Source organism: Vanellus vanellus (assembly GCF_965231255.1).
Source record: "Vanellus vanellus genome assembly, chromosome: 11".
Classification (NCBI taxonomy): domain Eukaryota; kingdom Metazoa; phylum Chordata; class Aves; order Charadriiformes; family Charadriidae; genus Vanellus; species Vanellus vanellus.
The window spans coordinates 13,166,555-13,189,158 of NC_138916.1; the positions used below are offsets into that span (position 1 = coordinate 13,166,555).

Consider the following 22,604-nt stretch of genomic DNA (forward strand, 5'->3'; position numbering starts at 1 on the left):
CTTAACCTTGCCTGGCCACCCTGGTCTGAGCCGCAGCCCCCGACATCCCCAGCTGCCCTGGCCCTCTGCTGCGGGGCTGCCGGGGCCAGCTGGGCCACCAGACCCCCCCTCACCCTCTCAGGCTTCGGTTCCCATAGTGGGTGATTTTATTTTGAGGCTGTAGCCTCAGCCTCTCTTTCCCATCTGAATTCAGACTTGGGCTTTCAAGGGTTGGGCTTTTCTTTTGTTCTTAAGGGGAAGGGAATTAGTTTGTTTCATTATTTGTTTATGTTATTTGATTATTATCCAAAGAGCTAATGAGGAAACGAGCTAGTTAGGAAAGTTTGTGTTTTCAGATTCTGGCACGTGCGTGGGAGGAACACACCACCGGGCTTAATTTCCTGAGAAAGTTTTGGTTCAAAAAGGTTAAAAAACACCAGGGGACCACACACCAATGAGAGGCTGCAGCCAGCTACATCCCATGAAGCAGAGGTGCCCCGGTGAGGAGGGTGGTCCCCCCAGGACCCTGCATCATCCCTGGGGAGCAGATCAGAGCACATGTAAAGCCGGCACAGCACCAGTGAACCACAGCATCGCTGCTGCTCCCTGCTCAGCGCCCCACAGACGTTGCTAGGCTGATGGGCTACATGCTTAAAGCACTGAAGATCGGTGATGTTATATCAAGTATTCCTGACAGAGAACATTCTGGCAAATTCAACCTGGAGACTCTCAAATGAATGGAGACCTCCCCCATGGCAAAATAATAAAATGTAATTAATGTGTTCTGAGTAAGAACAGCAGGGAAGAGGAGGAGCACCATCATGGGCCACACAATATGGGTCAGAAACACAACCTTTTAAACACTGCCCTTTTTTAGCCTTTCAAAGCAAAGCACTTCCCCCCGCACAGCTGAAAGTATGCTTTTGAAGTGATTCCCAATATCCTTCTTATTTAGCTCCTGTTTTATTTGGGTGCTACCAGTAGAAAGACCAAAACTAAAAAAAAAAAAAAATGGGAAAAGCATCCTGCAGGATGATCTTGCAGATTCCAATAATCAGCTTGGAAAATGAGAGCTCATCTTCTCATTCAATATTAAAGGAAATTAAAATCAGAGCCAAGACATTAAGGCTACTGGGAGCCTGCAAGTCTAGTTCTACCTAGAAAGAAAACCAGATACGGAACAAATTGGAAAAACAGGGAAGTCATCTATTTAGGTGACAAATGAGTTCAGGCAGCCCATGTGGAATAAAGACTCGTAGGTAAAGCTGCCAGCAACAGACCCTGTTCTTGTACAAGCCAGTGTGGTGCACCACATTCTGAAGCACTTGTCCAGCAAACGAGAACAAAAAGTAGGCAAATCATTTCTACTTAATAGTTTTTATTACCTTTCTTTGGTAGGGGAAATCATCTTCTCACAGACATTTCTTGCTGCATATCTCTGTGTGGTTTTTCCAGATGATCTAACAAACCTCTAATATTATTTCAAAGACGTGAAAAGCAGCGGTCTGGTAACACTTTGCTGCTACAACTGGAACACTTCTAACCTTCAGTCATTTCCATGTGGCAAGCAGAAAATAAACTCTGGTTATGTCCACGATAACATGAAATAGGATTTACTGTATCTGTGCTTTCTTCCTGGAAATCTGCTATTAATTCATTCTTATAGCCACTCGTTTTCAACCACTTACTCGGGGAAGTCTCTGCTTTTAGATCTGCGGGATGGCATACACCTGTGCATAGGCTGTGTAGTTAATCAGCTTGAGCCTAGATGAATGTGCAACCTTATGGATCCCAGCATTTGCTTGTCCGTTTGATATCTTCTAAATCTGAGGCAGTAGCAGAAAATGCGGCCTTGTTATTCCAGGCATGTTGCTGCTTTTTCTGTCTCTCCTTCTTGTCATTCATTCAAAAGCAAAGCACTTTGGGGTTTTTTGTTGGTTTTGTTGTTGTTTTTTTTTTCTTTTAAATCACCCTGAATGAGATAACTCCACTTGCGTACTCTGCAGTAGCTCTTCTCAACCCTGGGAGCCACAGAATGAAATTGGGAGAGCTGTGAGGAATTTAAATTTTTCTTGTAGTTTAAGGCAAAGAAAATCTCGCTCCTTGACTCCTCAGGCATCTTCTGCCATTTGAAGTGGAATCACTGTCTGTCGGTCCTGCAGCACCCACGCAATTACATAAACTGGTCATTGTTTCATTGACACAGTTTTCACTTTCCATAGTGAATGGAAGAAATTTGGGTCAGCTCTTTCCACCATCCTGAAAAATATTACTCTGAAGCTGCTTGGTCCCCTGGGCTGTCACCAGCAGCAGACCTACCACAGAGGCAGAGCTCCTACTCCTGGCCCCAGTAGATGCCCATCCATTGCAGCGGGAGTTTCCCATGGGTTATTCAGCTGGGGAGCAACTCAGTGAGGATCAAGGCTGGCACAGCTCCCTGGGGGCCCCTCTGTAGGATCTGGGAAGCAGGATGGGGATGGGGAAGTGGGACCATTCCTCTTCGATTGGGACATGGAGGCTCCTGAGCGTACAGCTGTAGGCAGCTCCCCATCACCTGGGCTAAGACGCGCTGAACTGGGACAGTGCCACAGCCCCCCTGAGTGCTGCACTGGGAATGTTTCCTCACTCCCCAAAAAGCCTCTGCCCGCTGGGTTGGCAACCAGCCACCCAGCCAGGCTGTGGCCACTCAGTGAGGGCTTGGCAAGCACTGGGGCAGGAGGGGGTGACAAGAATAGCCCCATTTTCGGCATCCATAAGCCTTTAGCTCAGCTCAGCTGTACAGTCTACAGGTTTTCTCTGGGTCTGCACCTCTGGAGCAAAACCTGCAGCAAACGCTCCTCCAAGAGCATGCAGGAGAGCGGCGGGCTGGCAGTAACAGTGAGCCGCTTTGTTTATTGTTCCCCCAAACGAGAGTAAAAGACAAGAGATGGGCTGATGTAAGCGAATAAGCATGCTGTTGAAGATTTGCTTTTAAGCATCTCGGGCTCTGCCTACACTATCTAACAGAAAGGGATTGTGCGTCTCAACAAAGTTGAAATTAATCTTCCAAACAAAGTCAGCCTTCTTTCCCCAGCCCTCCCCAGCAGCACATTTCAGACGCCCTTCGCTGCCTGACCAATTTCAAGTTTGCAAGTTAGTGCCCCAATCTGGGATACAGAATCCCTTTTCCCATAAATGCCCAAATATAACAATAATCAGCTCGATTTAACAGAAGTGGGAGATGTGTAAGAGGAAAAGAGCTGAAGGGCTGGACAAGGGAAGCACACGTCAGGGTCCATCAAAGGCAGGACCTGCCACAGCACAGCATAGGGGCGACAACCCGAACACATCAGGTACCGAGAACAGCAAGCACAGCATGTTTTCGGGTGACCATTCAAAAAAAAGGTCATTCCTTCAAGCAGAGGAACCTGTTACCCTCACTGTTATTTCTTGGTGTTACTCTTGTCATCTACATGGGATTTGGGATCACAAATTTCTGCAAAATGGGAGGGATGTCCTAAGAGCGTGTGAGCTGGGTCCCAGGCAGGCACGGCAGGGAGCTGGAAGAGAAAACTGCTGTAGCAAAATCTCCTCTGCCAACCTCCTCACCACACAGCCAGCAAGGGTGGCGAGCACCTCGATGCCTGGCCCTCCCCTTGCTACGCTGTGGCCATTCGGCCATACAGCATCTCTGCACCCCACGGCCATTCGTAGTGCCGGAGAGGCCATGGTCTGCCTTCCCTAAGCCTGTGCCTGGGGACTGACTCTGAAAATGCAAGTCCAGCAAGAAACCAGAAAATAAACCCTCCTCGCTCATCTCTTCTGACTCCTCAGGGCACTTTGGCAAACACGAGTTTGTTGATCCTTCCAACATTCACGTGAGGTAGGTAAATAATATCTTTAATTTTAGAGATCAGGAGACTAAGAATGCAAATACACATAAAGCAAGGCAGGGAGCAGCCATAATTAGAGACCCTTTCTACATCACTTTAAAACAGAAGATGCCTCTTTGTTTAGTGAAATGCCATCGGAGTAAAAATATTTTGTAGCCCCAGTACAAATAACAGAGATGATTAAAACGGGATCATTTCCAATAACTCCTTGGTTGGTGCATTGTGCATGCCGTCTATAAACTTACTCCCCCAGGAGAACAATAGGGGAATAATCAATGTTATCTTCGCTCCAGTCAGCTTGTAATCGATCGAACTTTAAAGTTTGCATGCATGAGCTCAGCACTCCAGCATTCGGTTTGCAAACAGTTTAAGTTTTGAATTTCTCGTGCACAAAAGAGCCCGTTAAGGTCAGCAGTGGCATTTTTTTTAGGTGAAGGAAATATTTCCATTGTTAAGTTTTCACATAGCTCTGATTAACAAAACCTTACTATCTGGGCCAAATTTAAGTTGGCAAGCTTTTGTCACACAGTAATTCATATTCATTATTTTCCAGACAAATCATCCAAAGGTCTGTTTTGTAAGCGTAGCAGGATACATGCTCCGTGTCTGGCAAACGGGAGATAACCTCGCTCTCTGGCCGAGGCTGTTGAAGAATACAGTGGCTCGGTCCAAACGCACCGGGCTGATTGCTTTGGGCTCAGTGGCTCTTCCTCATCGGTAAACGACTAGGCTGAGGGAAGTGTATTCGTATCTCAGGCACTTCTTCATATCCACATGCAGGAACTGGGTGAGTGAGTGCTTATGCTGATTGTAAATGTCAACAACCGCTGATTATGAATATAAAACAAATCGGGCAGCTTTTGAGTGTGGTATATAGGCATTTAATGACTCAAGCTTTTCAGTTTCTTCCTTTTAGTTGATAAGTCTGGGAGCCGATAGGTAAAAATGTAACACTTCTCTCTTCATGTTCCTCTACTTTCTCCAGGATTTATGTGATATGAACACTTGAGGAAGCAAAAGAGCATCTGTACATCATCTGCCGGCAGGAAGGAAGAGTTGGGCAGGCGCAGGAAGCCTCAGCCACACTCCTGGCATCCTCAGCATCAACCATGCCAGAAAAATAGCTGAGAGGAGCAGGGAACAGGTCTAAGGCCGGGCCAAAATACTCTGCACCCACCCACCCCTCCAAAAAGCCTGTGGAGGTGCCGGGATGCCGGGCGGCTGCTGGGGCAGAGCACTAGTCCTGGCTGCTGGACCGTGAGCATATCAGCTGGAACGAGGGTGCTTATTTTGAAAGCTCAGACACTCCTGCACTGACAGACTTACAGGAACAAACGTAGAAATAAAACTGGGGTTTTCTGCTCCTGACAGGACAATTCAACAACCCCACAGGTGCGTATATTAATAATCTGCACCCAGCGACTGGCAGCAATCTGCAACAGAAGTTGCAAACTTCTCGAAAGACCACAAAATATTTCACGTTTAAACCACACTCAGTTGTATCAGGGAGCAAAACATTCATCTTTTTCTGATTTGAAGCCTGGAGACTTAGGCCTGCAGTACAGTTGGAAATGGCTGTATTTCAACACGTTTTCCTTGCGACGCCGCTTCCAGCTGAGCCTGGCCCTGGTGCAGATGGGGCCAGGCAATGTCACATGTCTGATAAAAATTTATTAGACGACCTTGCGAGATTGAGGGACCAATGGCACCTTCTGCGCCGGGCGTGAAGCGGCACGGCAGAGAGGCCAGCAAGCATCCAGGCTCGCCACCTTGGCCACCCGCAGCCGCGGCAGCACCAGCAGATTGAGGCGGTGCCTTGGGGGAGCTGTGCAGGCGGCGCTGAGCCCGAGCATGGCCTGGCTGCTGCCGGGCCCCGGATAGCTGGGGATGTCTGCACCGTGCTGCGACTGCAGGGGGAGGCTCTCTGCATCCAGAGCAAAAACTGGGAGAGAAATTAGGTCTGCTGCTGAAACAATTCCTTTTCCAATGCAAATAGCCTATTGTAATGATCAAATAATTCAAATCATCGCTTGGGGAAAAAACAAAACAAAACATCCAAACTCCTATCCAAAATTGTCTCAAAGCTTGGCACGCACCCTTGGCTTTATGCGGAAAATAGCACGCGGACTTTTCATTCTTGGTCTGAATCTCAGTTTGATACCACCTACCTGGTGACTTGCGTTCGCGTGCCAAAGTCCAGGGACCTCATTGACTGCAGCACTTCAATACAGCCCATGTACTAGGGGAAAGAGAGAGACAAAGGGAAAGGAGGACCGTGTTAATATCTAGCACACAGGTAAGAGCACAGAAGGAAGCAAATGTAATTTCAGTCCACTAAGTATATGCAGAACCACAGTCTAAATGGAAAATCAAATCAGCCATCCTAAAGCTGCTTCCTACATAGATCTTGTTTTACTGGAAAGTGTAAAGAGCAATAAAGATACCAGTGGCTTCAACAACATAGCACAAAAAAAAGGTAAAACACTCTGGGGACACAAAATTCAATCATTCTTTTTTCCCAGTTCTGCGTACTCTCATTAATTAGCCTGTGGGCATAGATGAACATTGGAGGGAAACTGCCTGGGAAAAGGGCTCTGGAAGCCCTGTGGGACCAATGCACGCAGAGCCTCTGTGCAGAAGAGCTGAACGTCCCTTCAGAGCAACGGGAGGCATTACTAGGCATAAGGAAAACCACTGGCTCCATGCTGCTGCACGTCTGATGACAAATAATCTCTGCAGAAGATGAAGGAGGTAGAGCTGCAATTCCAGCTCATAGCAACAGCTCTTAAGAGCCTGCACTGTAAACTGACCTGCTTTAAATTAGAGGCTGACTCCCACACATCCGTTGTATGGGGCAGAGCTGGGGGCTTTTTCTGTACTCGTTAGGGATTTGCATAGGACTAATTTTCAGAAACATCAAGAATGTGATGGCGTGTCACTCCTTTGATGTTATGTACAAACATATGGAACATTTTCATCTCAATGAAGTGTGCTAGGCTAAGTCTATCCACTGAGTTTACCTCTCCCAAAATATGTCTTACTAATCCTTTCAACATTTCTTTGGATATCCATCTCTCTGCTGTCCAAGTGCTCTGACATCTCCATTTCACAAGGCTGGCATAGGTCTAGGTCTCTCATTTTGCATCCCCCCTTCCACAATGAACTCTCCCGGAGGGAAAAGGGCTTTCAGGAGCATCCTGCAGTGCTCACACAGCGTCCACGGGCTGCAGCGACAGCCTGCCTGCGCAGACCTCTCCTGCAGAAAGGCAAATCCTCTGGGATACAGCAGACATCCTGGCAATCCCAGGCAGGGACATGCATGCTCTGTCTTCTTGTTCTGAATGGATGGAGGAGGCACTCTCTGTCCAGAGAGTATTTACCTCCTCCTCTTCACTTTGCCTGTGAATTGATTTTTCTGCCGGGCCATTCAGAGGAGGTTGGATTTAGGTATCTGATTCAGATCTTTTAGAAATGAATGCGTGTGTTAAAAAGAGAACGTCAAGCAGGGATTCCACAACAATTGTATTATCCCTATTTTGGTTTCTTTCCAGATAGCAATGTAACCCTTGGGAGAACTCCAGAATTAGGTCAGAGCCCTGGAAGGACATCAATAAGAATCTGAAGGGTTAGCAGAACTGCTTCCCTAATGAACATTTAATGACTTTGTAAAGGACTCTGAGAGCTATCTTAGTTGTTAAAGATATTCCTGCTTAATGGGAACAAAGCTAACGTGGAAAATATGTCTAGAGCCTCAGCTCGTAGCACAGCGCAGACCTCTGATCCCAGAGTATAGGGTCAAGCATCCTGTGAGCCGGTTGGCTGCTCCTCCATCCTTGAGAAAAGAAAGATTTAGAGGAGCAGGTGAGTCATATGCTGATAAGTGAGTCCCCACTGCATCCTGAACAGATGCGTGGGAAGCTACTCTAAGCAAAGATGAAAAATCAATATTAGGTTTTTGCATAAGTGACCCTGAGCGAAGCTGAACTTATCAATGATTCACAAAAGACCTTTTTTTTTTCCTTAAAAGCCTGAGTAGGGAAGTGCATTAACATGGCACCTCACTGCATCCCTCATTTATTTTAGCTGCTGTTGGTTATCTAAACCAGCACAGTCAGTAATGGCTGAACCTTCACATCTCAGTAGGAGGGTACAGAGAACCAGCAGAGCCCTGGGCAGGGGGATGCTGCAGGACTGGGACTGAGGCAGTCAGGGTCACAGAGCTGGGGAGAAGCCCGTGGAACACATAAAAGGACAATGGGATACCAGAAGCCTATTCAAGAAAACAAAAGACACTCTCTAAGGAAGAAAAAATAATTAGCAAACAAACAAGGAAAGGATTAACCCTTCCATAGCTGAGTCCAAAGACCAGCACAACAAGTGTACGAGAGAAAGGGGAAGGCAGGAGACAAGGGCAATGCCTGTCTCAGAGACTTCTCCTGCACCTGGACTCCAATTCAGGTGGTGCCCCTGCTCCTCATCCTGTATACCCCAAACAGCAGCTCCCACAAAAAGCTAGTGGTCTCATCTAGGGATGCAGCGTTGAGGCCAGCTCCCGCTTTCCTGCTGCAGGGAGGGTGAAGCTGAAGCATCAGCAGGGCAGCAGCTGTGGGTGCCCTCCTGCAGCACCCAGGAGAGGCAGCCACAGCAGCGTGCAGCCCTCGCCCCGGCATGGCCACGGTGTGCCAAGATCCACCTGCCCCGCAAGGAGCCCAAGCTATCCACCAGTTGGTTTTGGAACATGGCCATAGCGATGTTGAGGGTTCAAATGCGGTGTCCAAGAAAGGGGGTTCATCTTCCAAAGCCCTGTGAAGAGGAGCATGGCTCCGATTCACTGAGATGCTGAGGGGAAGCCAAGGGGGAAGCTGGACACAGGCACGAGGATGCTGCAACCAGCCCCAGGCAATGAGGACAGGTATAACTGCAGAACTCAGCTACCTATAGAAAAATAAAATGACAATACTGAAACAAGCTGAGCACTAAAGCCTTGACATCACCAGTGAAAGCAGATGCTGAACCCACTGATCTGTCAGCAAGACAGGGAGAGGGGAGAGGGGGAGAGGGGGAGAGGGGGAGAGGGGGAGAGGGGGAGAGGGGGAGAGGGGGAGAGGGGGAGAGGGGGAGAGGGGGAGAGGGGGAGAGGGGGAGAGGGGGAGAGGGGATGTCTCCTCTAACAGTGACGTGCACAAAACTGTCCCGTCTCCCTGCAAAGGGCTGGGGGGAGCATCGGCACTGGGGGAGCTTCATCTCTTGGGTGTTAGAATCTGGAGAGTGATCTGGAGCTGGTCACCATTTCCCCATGCCACTGGGACGGCAGGGAGGTGGGGGGAGAGAAGGGCAGTTACTGAAGATGCACACGTCTTTTCTCATCTGTTTACAAGAGACGATGGAGAGACTGCAAACAGGATGAGGGACTGTGTGGGAGGAGATGTGAAGGCGCTAGGCAGGGCCCATGTGAATAAGCTTTTCAGGCACCCTCTAATCCAGACACACGTCTCATTTCATTCCCTGCCGTAACGCAGTTAGTGGCTCCAGCTCCAGCTTGAATGACAGCCAGTGATTCACCCGCAGAACTGATACGGGGAACAGCGCACGGAGCTCCTCATTAAACAACGCAGCTGCAGCCTTGCAATTTTACCTATTAGTTAACAGGCATTAATTCATATGTAATGCCAAAAGCAGCTCCTACAGACCCCATGGCCAACTAACAATCAATCCAAGGGACAGGATTTGCTTGCAGAGGCCGTCAGGTAATGTGCTGCTGCTAAACAGCCTCTGTCCAAACATATGTGAGAGTAGGTCCAAATTCCCTAAAACACATTACACAGCTGCCTGGGCAGGAACTCACCACAAGCAGCAATGCTGGGTACACACGAGCACCGCAGGGAGCTAACTCCCATGGAAGCATTTCTTTTCCCAGCACTGCTTTAACAAGATGCTTTTAAAGTGAGAGCAAGACCATTTCTGAGCTTCTCACCACCCTCTTTCCTAACAGACAAGGGCTGCCCGCGGCGGGGCCGTGGCTCTCTGCCGCACAGGGCAGACAGCTGCAGAGCAGCAGGAGAGTTTCACTTTAATTTGCTTGAATAACTTCCCTCTAGCTTGCAACGGATCCGGTGGGAAGGGAGACTGGGCAGAAGCAAGCAGTAGCCATTGGCAGGCACACGGCAGGACGAGGGCACTGGAGTTATACGGAGACATGCCTTTGCCTTTCACACCAAGGAGAAACAACTTCTGCCTGTAACAGCCGCGGCGCTGCCCACCCTGTGGCTGGCTGCGGGGCTCGGGGACACGCTCTCACGTGTTGCAACACCTCATTTGAGATCCCCCCGCTTTCGCCCTGGCAGGAAGGTGAAGCGCTGGCCTCCCACATGGACGATGCCAGGAGCCAGCCAGGGATGCGGGGAAGGAGCAATGCACAGATCACTGTAGTTTTAGTGGGGAAGTTTTCTCAGCCCTTCCTTAGATGCTCCCTGTGTGGCTTTGGGGCTGAAAAGCCACTTGTCCACTGGAGAGCAGAGGCCCTGGCAGTGGCACCGCATCCCTGTCAGCTCACAGGTTGCACCACGCTGCCGACCAGCCGGTGCGCCCGGCTGCTCATCCTGCAACACACAGCCACCTTTTACCGGGCTGGGGTCGGTGCTACGTAACACCATTAGCAGCCACCAGTCAGGCTGCTAATGAAGAGCTTTGGCCTGGGTTTGCGCCCTGCAGACTTGACCAGCTCATTCCTCAACCTGAACCATGACAGCTTCCTCCAGCAAACACCAACCCCTTCAGAGCCAAAAGCGAAGCCGGCAGAGCCTGCTCTCCCATCCCTCCCGGGAAGAGCGGAGAGGCGAAGGCAGCCCACGGCGGCAGCCACGCACCATTGCAGGCATGGGTACCCCCGGGGAACCTGCGAGAGTGGACAAAACCTGGTAGAATGGGCTGGGAAACAGACTGGTCACCTTCATGGGGAAAAAAAAAGCCCACTAAAGACCATTAACCACACAAAAACTCCACTAGTGGGTTTTCAGTGCTAGCCTAAGCCCCTGCACTGCTATTTTCTGGGGATGGGAAGTGCCAGAGGACCTTGCCTCATGTGCTTGCCCTGCTCTCATCTTCCTCCCGGTAGCAGCAGTGGTGCGGACAGGCAGAAAGGCCCTTGGTCTGTCCTGCTCCTCCTGCCCACACGGCACAGCCTCTTCCCTGAGGGGCAGTGAGACATGGTGGTTTTGTGATGAAGAATGGCTTTCACTAAATGGAAATTTTCCTGGGAAAGTCTGACCCTTTCATTTATGGGTTTTCAATTTTTAAATAAATTTTGAGAAAAACCCAAGGAAAAGTTTGTAAAATTTTGTATATATATGTACACCCACACAGACATGTACACACACGTTTTGCTTTTCTTTTTAGTTTTGTGCTGAAGAGCCACTTGCTGCACCACCATACTCAGGTCAGGGCTCCAGCAGAATTGGTTCAAACTGTCCTGTCCCCGTGCTCCCACCTGTGACGAAGCAAATGGCCTAAAAACGTGCCTGGCAGAGCGAGCGCCTCCCCAGCACCCTACAGCCCTGAGCCCACGGCTCACGATTCACAGCTGTGGCTCTGAAGCTGTGAATCACCAGAGCCCATCTCCTTCCTGCGAGAGCCCCGGCTGCGCCTACACGTGTAGTTATTTATTTACGATGGGCGATGCAGCATGCTGAGGCCAGAGCAGCTCTTCGGGTGCTGCATGCCAGGGAAGTGGCTGCAGCTGAAATACCTCAATTATTTCCCTGCCCTGAGCATGATAGAGGTGCTGGCAGCTTCTGGGGACCGGGCAAGGGCTGGCCTGAACCCCGCTCCCACACAGAGCCAGGGAGTGGGTTCCCCAGGCTGACCTGTCACAGCCTCCATGGACAAAAGCAGGACTACGCAGGGGACAGGCGCCCACGTGCACTCTTTCAGGACATACTTTGCATCATTCTGAACTCCTACATCAGCAGAAGACAAGCTCCTTTTACTCTAGAGACTAGCAACTGATTAAATATATATGTATGTCCCAAACTGTCTGGGATCCTATTAAAATATTAATATTTGTGCTCTTTGTTATTCACGAGAGCATCTCAGGGGAACAGCGGCCGTTACGGGTCTTGGCTTCCTCACCGGAGCCCAGGTGACACTCGGACGCAACACAGGTGCCCTGTGACCACCAGCCACGCACTGCCTCCCAGGGAGGCGCGATGAGCCCGGCATCGCCTCTTAAACCAACCCCAGAAAGAAAATGTCTGCCTCACTCCAGTCCACAGGGGACAGCTTCTGCCCTAAGGCATTTCATTACTTCACCATATTACTGCCTTTCTAAAATAACCGCGGATCCTCTCCACATAAGTGCCAAATCCTTTTCAGACTCCAGTTGAGCTTTTAAGGCCAAAGATCTCCGGCAGCAGCAATCCCCATAACACAGACCTGACCTTCCTCCTCAAATGGTCTCTGAGGATATCCCAGCAATCCCTAACAGGGCATGAGAAGCTGCTTGGGGGCAGCGGGTGTCTTCGAATGCCACAGGAGGAAGAGCCAGGGCAAGGGGGAGAAGGATTGGAAGGACTGGGGGAAAGGATTGGGAGCAGCTCTAGCAGCTGCCCGGCCCCGCTTTGCCTGCAGGCAAGACCATCCCACCGTGTCACGCTCCCTCCGCACTGCAGCCCTGCGCCCCTGGCTGCTTCCCAGCCTGGCTGAGGTTTCATCGCTACCTCCTGGAGTAGTCTTGTTGTCCCTGGGGAAACGAACTCCTTGCCCATGCTCTGATGCTGAGGCCCCAGAACTCCCAGACTGCTTATTTACTGACCTGCTTGTTATTGAAGGGGATGGTTTAAAAAAAAAAACACCAAGAGTTTGGCCAGGACACGTTGTGGCACACATCAGCAATGCTCTCGCAGCTCTCCTGGGGCTGGCTCCTGCACCCCCACCACCGCGGGACCAACGGGAGTGGGGAGATGCAAGAGAGATGCAGGGAAACAACATTTCCCCACTCTGTTGGGAGCCTCCTGACAGCGAGCCCCCATTCAGAGAGATTCTCCATGAAGTGAGGTGACTTCCAGAAAGACCGGCAGAAAAACATGCTGGAAATACAACCTGGGGAGCAACAGGAAGGGACGAGCCCTTCCCCGCTTCACATGACCTTCCCAGCAAGTCCTTCTCTTTTTTTACTCTTTCTTCTGCCTTTCTTGTTCCTGTGGTCCCCAGCAGGTGACACCTCAGTGCCTCTGCTCTCAGCCCTGGGCCACAACAGAAACCCAGGAAATTCCCCCTGTGCTTCATCATCTCCTCCCCGTGCCAGAAACTGAATTATTTAAGTGTGCCTCTGGCATTAGCATTTCAGCATTTGAATCTCGATAGGTACCTCAAAGCTTTCATCACGGGCACTGCTCAAACCGCAGCACACGAGGCAGGTCCTGCGCGGTGGGCGCTGGGCATCGTGATGCCATTCATCAGCGCAGGCCTTTCTGTGGGCTGGCCGAAAGCATAGCACCTGCAGCTGCGGTGGCCCTTGCACTGTCACTGTAAGTCACACCCTACGTGCTCATTCAGCTATTTCAGCAGCTTGCTGATGTCAAAACATCAACTGCTCATGTTAGTACTAGAATCTAAAGAAAAATAAACATAAAAGGACATATATTAGCATGATGAAATAGCGTGTCCCCTCCCTCCACCTGCTGCACCCCGAGTGAATGTCCCAGGGCCTCCTACAGCTCTGTGCACAGTGGCCGGTGCTGTGCTGCGACACCGTCACCTTTCAGCCAAGTCCCATCAAACCAGCCGTGCCACCACTGCTGGATGTCACGCAGGCATCTCATTCCTGCTTGGGGAAAGGTGAACACGGCTATTTCCCCATGTTGCTCTTCTCCCCTCTGATCTGCCTGCTCTCCTGCTGCATTTAGAAAGGGATTGATTTATTTTTCTTCGCCTTGCACCTTTCTTTAGACTTTCCTGCTTACAAACTATCACATGGGAGGCACAAATTTTGCATGGCTTACAGCTTTTTTACTCCTTCTGGCACATTTTGATACCTCCTGTACACCAAACTGACAGCTTACACACACACACTCTCTCTCTTAGCACCCTGCCTGCAGCCCGCTTGGAGGAATAGATTCTGGTTAATAACACCTCGTACAGCTTCCTCCTGCGGTCCCCCTTGCATGTCAGGGACAGGCACGACGACTGTGAGAGCTACAGGAGCCCTTGGTCAGCCTGGCCGTTACATGAGTATTTCTGAAGCAGGTTTAGACCGCTTTCTCTGCCGTTTCCCCGTGGTCTGCACTGGCTCCCTCCACACAAGCAGCGGGCAGTTTTTGCCCGGAAGGGCTTTTGACAGATGAAGCGTAAGCACTAAAATGTACAGGGTCAGAGGTTCAAAGCATAGACAAAGAAGCAACAGCTAGCAAACAGCAAGGTCTGGCCACAGAAATACAAAGTCCAGAGAGGAAAAGAAAATTAGAAAGCTCCCAAATGTGGCAGGGGTGGAGGGAGTGAAAGCACCAAGCCCAGGAGGCATGGTCTCCCCTTGGCCACTGACTGCTAATTAGAAGACGATACACACCAATCGCAGTCTACAATATGAAAAATACCCTGAAATAGCCTTTCTGGGTATCTTCTGAAGAAATAGGATGGGTTTTCTGTATATTATCATTACCAAGAAAATCAGACACAGCCCTGTAGCATCAAACGAGGAGGGTGGCTTTTGCATCCTGCCATTCACCTCCCAGGGCAGGAGGTACAGGGGAGAGGTGCTTCAGAGAGCAGCAGTGGTCCCAGCAGCTCTCCCACACTCTCTGTGACGAACACGTCAGTGGCATGGGCCAGTGTGCACCTGGTGCCTGGGAGCTGCTCTGCGAGGGATGGGAAGCACTTTTTGTGGGCCTCCTTCTCCCTCCAATGCGCATTTCAGGTCAGAGCAAGCCCTGTTTGAATTGCAGCTCAGCTGCACTCCTCAGAGAGTCTAAAGATAGTCTTTTGGAAATCGATGTTATGTTACCTCTGGGAGCGGCTGTGGTCCTTTTAACTCCCTCAGTTCGACACCACAGCCCTACTTACGTCAGGAGGTAGGAAATACACGGGAAGTCAGTGGTTTGGGGCACTAGCTCCAGGATTAGGAACACAGAGGTCACCCTGCAGCCACCTGCGCAGTTTGCTTTGTCAGAGAATGGAAACCCTGTGAGAAGTACTCACCCGCACGCTGTAGGTTGTTCCTGGCTCCCCGACACTTTCGCCAGTCTGCGTGAGGCTCCTGTCCTGCCTGCTCGTAGGAGCGGCCTCCTCAGCTTCCCGCACAGCGCAGTCGCCCGCTGGCTTTGGGATTAGGGCCAGCTTGTCCAGGTCAGGCTGTGGATAAGATGCCGAAAGGCAGCTGATCTCGGGCGAGGTTGGGCTGCTCGGGATAGTAATGCACTCCGTGAGTTTAATTCTTGGCACCTCTCTTGTTCCCAGACAGAAGCTTTTCAGTCCTGGCAGATTTGACGGGTTGGCAAGTTTAATGTTAGCCATCCGGGGGATCAGCGTGCACAGGGTGGTGCAGGTGTCCTGGGGCCCCAAGGAGACATCTTCCGTCAGTAAATTAGGCGTTGAAGAATGGGAAGAGGAGGAAGAACCTTTGATGTTTAAAGACGTATTTTGTGTACCTTCATCAAGGGATGTTATTGAATCATTCCTGAATCGGCTGTACTTAGCCCTGTGCAGCATTCCTGGATGTCTGAATAACCCTACATACAGGACTTGTCCACCGAGGCTCTGCTGGCTGCGTTCTCTCATAGCCTTGGCAGTTCTGTAACTGGATACTCTTGCATAAATTGGCTCTTGTAGATAAACGATATGGAAATCGAGCAAGTCAAACAATTTTAAAAACAGAAACCTATTGGATATTTTTGCTGACTCCCTCTCGAGTGGTTTATTTTCCTCAATGGACGAGGCTTAAAATTGCATGGCCATCTGGTATTTCGTAAGCGGTAATAAAAGCAGCACACGGGAAAGCGCATCAGTGGTACAGCAGCTTAAGCCGAAGAGCCGCTATCCAAACCTGCCCCGCTCCCGGCACTAAATCCCACCTAGCTCTGAAGACTCACAGCCGTAGCAGCGTTACCCGCGGAGTCCTGGCCGCAGCGAAAGCTCAAGCACGTTCCACACAAAGCAGAGCGAGAGCGCTACAAGCTCAAACCCATTTTCAGACCGGCGTGAACCCCGTAAGGTGCCCGGCTCTCTGCATCTCCACCGCCGGCTGCCCCGAAGGCGAAGAGCCTCCCTGCGCGGCACCGCTCCTGCCTCGCGCTCAGGCAGAAAGCCAGGATTTTAAGGAAAACCCGGAACGGCGCCGGCAGCTCTCGGCGCCAGTCTCGCTAATTCTTGCTGGAAAGTCCTTCAGCACCATAATCCAGGAGCAGCTCAGGATTCCTGCGCCTCCGGCGCTGTTTCCCGCAGAGCCGCGGGGCAGCAGCTCCGCAGCGCCCGAGCCGCCCCCGCCGCGCCGGGCCCCGCCGCAGCCGCCGCCGCCGCCGGCTTTTATGAATGAAGTTTTCGTGAATGAGGCTCGGCGCGTGCAGGCGGGCAGCGCCGTGAATGGCGCTCGGCGGGCGGCCGCGGCCCGGCGGCCCCCGGGGTGCGCCTCGCAGCCAATCGCCGCCCGCCGCCGGCTCACGCGCCCTCAGCGCGCGGGGAGCGGGGCGGGGGGAAAAGGGGGAAAGAGGGGACGCGGCGGCGGGCGGGACCCTCCAGGGGCGCCCCAGATCCCTCAAACGCCCCTTTCTGCGGCAGGGCCTGGCCTTTCCTTCACCGCCGGCACAGGCGGAGCCGAGGGCCGGCGGTCAGCCGGGGCTGCGGTGCCCCCGGGCTGCCCACCCGGCACCGAGGGAAGGACAGGCCTGTCCCAGCCGCCTCCCCGCAGCTCGGCTCCGGTAGGGAAAGCCCCTCTCCCCCACTGCATGTACCCCAGGCAGCGAAAGGAGCATGACCTGGTTTGTGTTACTCACTGGAAATATCTGGGCCCTCAGCACACATTACCTTCGGTCCGTGCGGGGTTTCGACGCCTCGGGCGGCGTGGTGGGAAGAGAAATGCAGCGTCACGGGGGGCAGGCCGGGGGCGGGGGGGACACGGGGACCAGCACAGCGGCCTCGGTTCTCCCCGTTAGCTGAGGTCTTTTCTCTCACCAGGTTTTCAAGATTGAGTTCACCTTCCTCATGCTCGCAGTGATCCTGGCCTCATTCTCTCCTCCTGTTCGGTGCTGTAAATCAGCTGGCGGCGGATGAGGAGAGGCTGTGCTGCCCACTACCCTGCCTGTGCCAGGAGGAGAAACTGTGGGCAGAGAGCCGGAGAGGCAGAGAGAGCTCAACACAGCCATCGCGGTTTTTTTTTTCCTCTTGTATGAAAGCTGGTATTAATCCTAGAAGATGCAATCGTTGCTACAATAAAGTAGGGAAACCCCCCAGTCCAGACTCCACTAATGAAAGAGGGCTCAAAGAGGAAGCGGCTGCTTTTGAATCAACCCTTTTTGGGGAGGATGGCTCAGACTGCTCACAAAATCAAACCCAAAGGCAAAACCCGGACCAGCCACAAGTCAGAAAGAGTAACTAATTTCTCATGAAGCGTTAGCGATGGCTTTGAGCACAAAAGGATAGAAAATGTGCAGAAGTGATTAGCAGCACTATTGATTGTACATAAAGCACAGAAACTCTCCTAGCATGAATGTTTTTCTTTAACTCTTTCATTTCATCACCATGCTAAAACACAACATCAACATGGCTGGAAGATACCACTGGGATGGAGAAGCCACAGTCAGTGCCCTCGCTGGCGAGGAGGAGGGACCAGAGCAGGGTGTGAGCTGTGCTTACCATAGAGGGGACAAGGACTGGTGTTGAGGGAGATGCAGATGCCCCAGGCTTCTGTCTCAGGGGACCTCCCAGATTTCTCTTTTTACTGCCATGAAAAACATACAACCAGACAAACCAAATTCCCTCTTCCTGTGAGATCAGCCTTACCATCATTCCTGCCTTTTCTCAGCACCTAGCAAGGGTCTTCCTGCCTTACAGCAGCCCCTCAGTGTGGATGTAGATGATGGCTCCAGGAAAGGGTGGCTTGGTGAGCAGGATGCTCCCCATGCCTTGGCTCAGGTGGAGAGTAGTTCATAGAATAGAATCATAGAATCGTTATGGTTGGAAGAGGCCTTTAAGATCATCAAGTCCAACTGTTAACCCAGCACTGCCAAGTTACCACTAAACTGTGTCCTTCAGCACTATATCTACCTCCAGGGATGGTGACTCAACCACTTCCCTGGGCAGCCTGTTCCAGGGCTTGATAACCCTTTTAGTGAAGAAATTTTTCCTAATATCCATCCTAAACCTCCCTGGCACAACTTCAGGCTGTTTCCTCTTGCCCTATTGCTTGTTACTTGGGAGAAGAGCCCACCCAGCTACAGCCTCCTTTCAGTAGTTGTAGAGAGCGATAAAGTCTCCCCTCAGCCTCCTTTTCTCCAGGCTGAACAACCCCAGTGCCCTCAGAGCTGCTCCTCATAAGACTTGTCCTCCAGATTCCTCACCAGCTTTGCTGCCCTTCTCTGGACACACTCCAGCACCTCAGTGTAGTGAGGGGCCCAAAACTGAACACAGCACTCAAGGTGCGGCCTCACCAGTGCTGAGTATAGAGGTAGAAGGCCATGGGCTGCCTCTGGCCTGTGCTGGTCCTCATCTGAGCCCTTCTGCCATCTGCTTCTTCCTCAGGAGGCAATTGGAGCCTTCCTTACCTGTGAGAGTGAGAAAAAGGGTCAGCAGGGTCCCTGCTGGCCCTGCAGGAGATGCAACCCCCACTGTGTCCTACTGAGGCAGAGCTGGCAGGTGAAAAGGGTTAACAGGACTGGCTTTAAATCTGTGTGGTGAAAGGGGACGTTTTCAAGAAAAAGAAACAATAATGCAACAGCCTGTCCTTCACTAATCACCCAAGAGCTGCGTCTGGAGCCTTGAATGCCACCGGCACCTGCTGCCCCATGGCCGAAGCGTTGTTGCCCTCCCTGGGTGCCAGGGGGGCTTCCCACAGAGGCGAGGGAGGCCGGTACATTAACCGGCACTTCTCAGCTCACAGGCACCAGCAAGTGTGATTATGATGTGGGAGGTGAAGAATAGCTGGTGTTTTACAGCAAGTTCCAGAGAAAAATGTAATTGTGACAAGCTCTGTTTTCAGCAGCAATCAAGAAATACAAGCTCAAGAGCGGAACTCAGCAAAGAGCAGCATTGTCCAAGGAATAGTAGTCATTGCAGGGCGGGGGAGGAGGGAAAAAGAAAAATGCCGTGCCTTTGTAAATTAAAAAGCTTTTTTCTCAAGGCTAAAAACAAGATTTCTGTTTAAGATACTGGGAAATCAGCCTCTAACCAGCACAGAGAACAAAGCTCCTTTAAGCACTGGTGAAACTGAGCCTACAGCCTTGTATGCAGCCTAAAAAGGAGCCTGTGTTTCTCGATTACAGCTCGAGTTCCCAGTTGCCCACAGTGCTTAGGGCCTGGGGAGCTGCCCCAACTCGCTGCCCACCTGCCCACCACTGCCCCGGGAAGACACAGGGACTGGCCAATTTGCCCCTTGCATGGCTGCTGACATGGGACAGCGCGTGCTAGCAAAAGACTGTGCTACGTGTGGGTCCTCAGGCTACACGGGAATGCCCTTCTGGCGCACAGTTATGAGATGAAGCCTGCCCCAGTCGCTATGTTACCAGCCCCATCACACCCAAACCCCCCCATCACACCCTGTTTACAGCCCCAAACAGTCTCTCAGCCTGCATGAAAAACTGATGTGAGCAGCCCCCCATCATGTATTGTCACAGGGGACAGGAGCTGTGGCAGGTGTAACCACATTGACGGGGCAGCACCATTACAGAGGAGCAGGAGCAAGCTGTAACCAGCTGCAGCCACCTCTGACGCCCCTCTAGAAAAGCTGCAGAGAAGGAGGTGAGCTCGCAGTAGCATCACCACAGGGAGCCTGTGCAGCAGGAAAGAGCAGTGCCCGCCCGGAGCCCCAGGAACGCCCCCAGACACCCTTGGGAGCAACACCATTTCAGATTTGGGGCTGTGGGATCACAGCTCTAGTAGGCAGTTAACGCCGCTGCACCACCCTTCCCTTGCAGCACAGGGGCCAGGGAAGGCAGATGCCGGCACACAGGCATGTGGTGCTCGCTGGTGACAGGAGAGCTCAAGGCAAATTGGGGACCAATTTAGAAGAGAGCAGCCAGCCCAGCAGTCTTGCAGCAGGAGTGTGTGTGGGCAGCGCGGGGAGTGAAGCTGTCACCCACCCGCGGAGCACACCCGAAACGCAGTTGAGCTCCTGGAGGAGCCCAGAGGAAGCCGTTATGTGCTTCTTGCAACCGGCACCACAGAGCTCAGTGTTTCTGTTAGAACACAGTGCAAATGGGGGATTTTTTTCCCCTGTATAAATAGCAACAGCAGAGTTAATTCATGCTAAGGTGCACCGAGCTGATCCGCCTTCCTTCCTTATTGACATGCCTGGCTGACACTGGCAGAAATCAGCAAAGCATTACAGGATGGCAGGAAAACCCCGTAACCAACAATGTGGTGGGCAGGTACCTTTGGGAAGCCCTGGCGCACGCTCATTTTCTCTGCAGGACTTTTGCTAGCGCCACTGTTTCGTTTCAATCGAGAGAAATTTATTTTCCCACATATTGAATCCCTCTCACTGTTTTATCTCCTATGGATACCTTTCCCGTGTTCTGAATGAGTTAAAACCAGGCATGTTTGGCAACTGCAGCCCACCTCCTACTTATCAGGAGAGTCAGAGGGGGTTTGCAGGGGCTGAAGATGCAGAGCTGAGAGCTGGTGGGTTCAAGGAGGACAGGGGCACGCCTGCTACCACATCCCTGGATACAGAAGTCAGAGATTGGCCTGTTACTGCTTTTCTCCTGTTCTAGCTCTGAAAGATCCAACAGCGCTAATCCCAGAAAACACATCCCAGGGTGGCTTATAGACAAGGTGCAATTTTCCTTCTCAGGCACCATGCTGTATTTTGCTCAGCCCAGTTTAACCATTCGCAGTAATGTTGCTTTGACCAAAACCACAGCTAGAAGACAGTAGAACCGCGCTGCGAGAATACAGCAGAAGGCAGGGCTGCTCCATGCGGGTGAGGGGCAGATCCTTGCAGCTGAGCTTGCGAGCGGAAGGACCCAGCACAGCATACAGCAGGGCTCAGCTGGATGTGCTTTATTCCCTTCCTTTTCACCTCCGCTTTGCCCGGCAACACCACCACCTCCTCCTTCAAACACTGCTGGCACTGCTGGGCTTTGCGTTTTCTGCCATGACAGCCCCATAGCATGGGGAAAGAGCAAGGACCTGAAGAGTCCTGTGCAAGGAGCCAAAATTCAGAGCCCGAAGGTTGCTCAACAGCCAGCACAAAGCCAGTGCTTGCAGCTCTGAGTGAAAGCAAAGATAAACCCCGCGTGCCGCAGGCTATTGACGGCGCTTCCGAGGAGGTGAGCGCTGAACACTGGAGGAGAGCAGAGTGTGGGAGACCTGTGCCACAGGTCCCTTCTGCCTGGGGGGCGATGCCAGCCTCTGCAGGCTTGACAAGGACAACCAAACACTTCAGAGCTACAGTCGCAGTCACTGCAAGCCATCCGAAAACAACATACTGTGCTAACCGCTGCTTTCTAAAAGATCTGCATCCCAAGAGCCCAAAGGTACAGTCGGTAGCACTTGCTGGCCTGCCTCAGCACTGCTTGCAAGGAGGACGAGTGGCCACGAGCAAAAGCCAGCATCCTCCGATGTCTGTTGTCCCACAAAGCGCTGAAAGCAACAGCAGATTAAGCGTCCGATGCCCGGCTCTGGCTGCAAGCACAGCCCTGCAACAGGAGGGATTCAAAGACAAATTTCAGCCTGAAGTAGCCTAAAGCTTTACCTCTGCAGAATTGCCCACCACGTGAAACGCGTTGCAGCAACAGCACCACAAAACTATAGTCAGCTCAAAAGGAAGGTAGAAGCAGTCATGCTTTAGTGGCATCACAGGGCTTGATATCCACGTGGCAGCAGGCAGGGAACATCCTCTCCTGCAATTCAGCTTAAAGCTGTATTTTTGTTGGGCAATCCACTAGCACATATTTGAAAGGAATAAATCCTGCAACACAGTTGAACTTCTCCCAGTGGCTCCTCAGCTATGCAGAGGAGATCCAAGGAAACGCTGAAGGACATACCCTCACTCAGCATCTCCTGCTTCCATCCTTGGATGCTTGCCTTTAACTTGGCTGTAGTAAATCAGAAAAGAAACCGCGACATTAAGACATTTCTGATTGCTTTACTTTTGTTAATTTGCTCTCTTCCTCTACAATCAACATTCCTCCCTACGGAAGGTTTTGCAAGAGCTTCTTCCAGTTCCTGCTACCCACAGCTTTTTTGCCAAACATCCTCGCCTCTCCAGCACTCACCTACTCCTCAAGACAGTCCATGGCAGAAGGGGCACTTTCCTTCTCAACTTCAGCTGGAAAACCCCCAAGAGTTTGAAACAATGATCTCAGGGGCAGAATCCATCTGAAAATCCTTGCTTGAAATGCATTATACAGTTTAACGCTCTCAGTAACTTATGTTTAGGATTTCTTCCTGAAAGATGCCTCCCAACAGTAGGACTGCAATTTTTTTTTTTTTTTTTTTAAAACATACAAAACCCCCCACAAGTTTAAAGCAACAATAAATATCGTCACTCTGCAAGAAATGAGGAATCTACTATATAGGCACAAAGCCTTATAGAAGCACAAAGTAATT

The 22,604-nt window shown here is 51.3% G+C and overlaps 1 protein-coding gene across 1 annotated transcript in view; it reads right to left on the bottom strand.

Moving 5' to 3' along the window:
• SHC4 (SHC adaptor protein 4) overlaps positions 1–15,745 on the bottom strand; it is a 34,162-nt gene extending 18,417 nt beyond the window's left edge. Inside the window, exons 1-2 of the mRNA XM_082489034.1 lie at positions 15,042–15,745; positions 6,020–6,090 (exon numbers count right to left, since the gene is read on the bottom strand). Of these exons, the coding sequence (XP_082345160.1) occupies positions 6,020–6,090; positions 15,042–15,620 (650 nt within the window). The 5' untranslated portion in view covers positions 15,621–15,745. The remainder of the gene's footprint in view (positions 1–6,019; positions 6,091–15,041) is intronic.
• Positions 15,746–22,604: the final 6,859 nt, after the last annotated feature.